The sequence below is a fragment of the Penaeus monodon genome, chromosome 28 (assembly GCF_015228065.2).
Source record: "Penaeus monodon isolate SGIC_2016 chromosome 28, NSTDA_Pmon_1, whole genome shotgun sequence".
Taxonomy (NCBI): domain Eukaryota; kingdom Metazoa; phylum Arthropoda; class Malacostraca; order Decapoda; family Penaeidae; genus Penaeus; species Penaeus monodon.
In genome coordinates, this window is record NC_051413.1 from 15,651,824 (window position 1) to 15,652,504 (window position 681).

General features: G+C 37.2%; 1 protein-coding gene across 1 annotated transcript in view; it reads right to left on the minus strand.

Annotated features, from left to right (window-relative positions):
- Positions 1-681, minus strand: part of LOC119591378 (glycine--tRNA ligase-like) — a gene marked incomplete at its 3' end in the record, with an annotated part of 23,493 nt that overhangs the window by 17,199 nt on the left and 5,613 nt on the right. Inside the window, 2 exon segments of the mRNA XM_037940119.1 lie at positions 177-317; positions 464-639. Coding sequence (XP_037796047.1) covers positions 177-317; positions 464-639 — 317 coding nt within the window.

The following is a 681-nucleotide window of genomic DNA, read 5'->3' on the forward strand; positions in this document are numbered from 1 at the left end:
GTCCAAATATATTTTCAACATCTGCACCAGTCTTTGCCAAAAATATTCAGGATTAACAAGCACTGGGAAATGGATGCCGTGTGATAGCATAACCCAGAATCTGTTCATAGACATAAAAACTTCAGTCATCTGAATTTTAAACTTGTGTGATAGCCCAGAATGAATACTAAGCTTACCATAGTCATGCCATCAAGTAAAGTAGTCTTTCTTTCAATGGTCTCCTTCTCCTCTTGAGATGTTTTCTTATCACTCTTTATCTTCTCAAAATGTTGCTTAATCAGATGGTCAAGACGGAAACATTCACCAGTCACAACATCCTAAAAGGAGGCAGGAGCTAGGAGCTGTTATCATTACTACTAATTTCAGTAAGTAAAAGATCTAAACTTTTTAGCTCCACAACTATTATAAATTCATTATCAACAGCACTTTTGAAATCAACTTCGAAATATCAGAACATGTTTACCTTGACCATGTAGTCAGCAAACTTGTCAACATGACCTGAAGCCTTTAAAACAGGTTCTGGAGTAAGGATGGAACAGTTGACCTTCAACATGCGTTCTTGAATGACAAAATGCTTGTGCCACTCAGACATCATATTATCTATCAGGTCACATCCCATGGGTCCAAAATCATACTGGCCTGTGAAAGTTTTAATATTTCTTCAGTCAAAACCCACTCGCT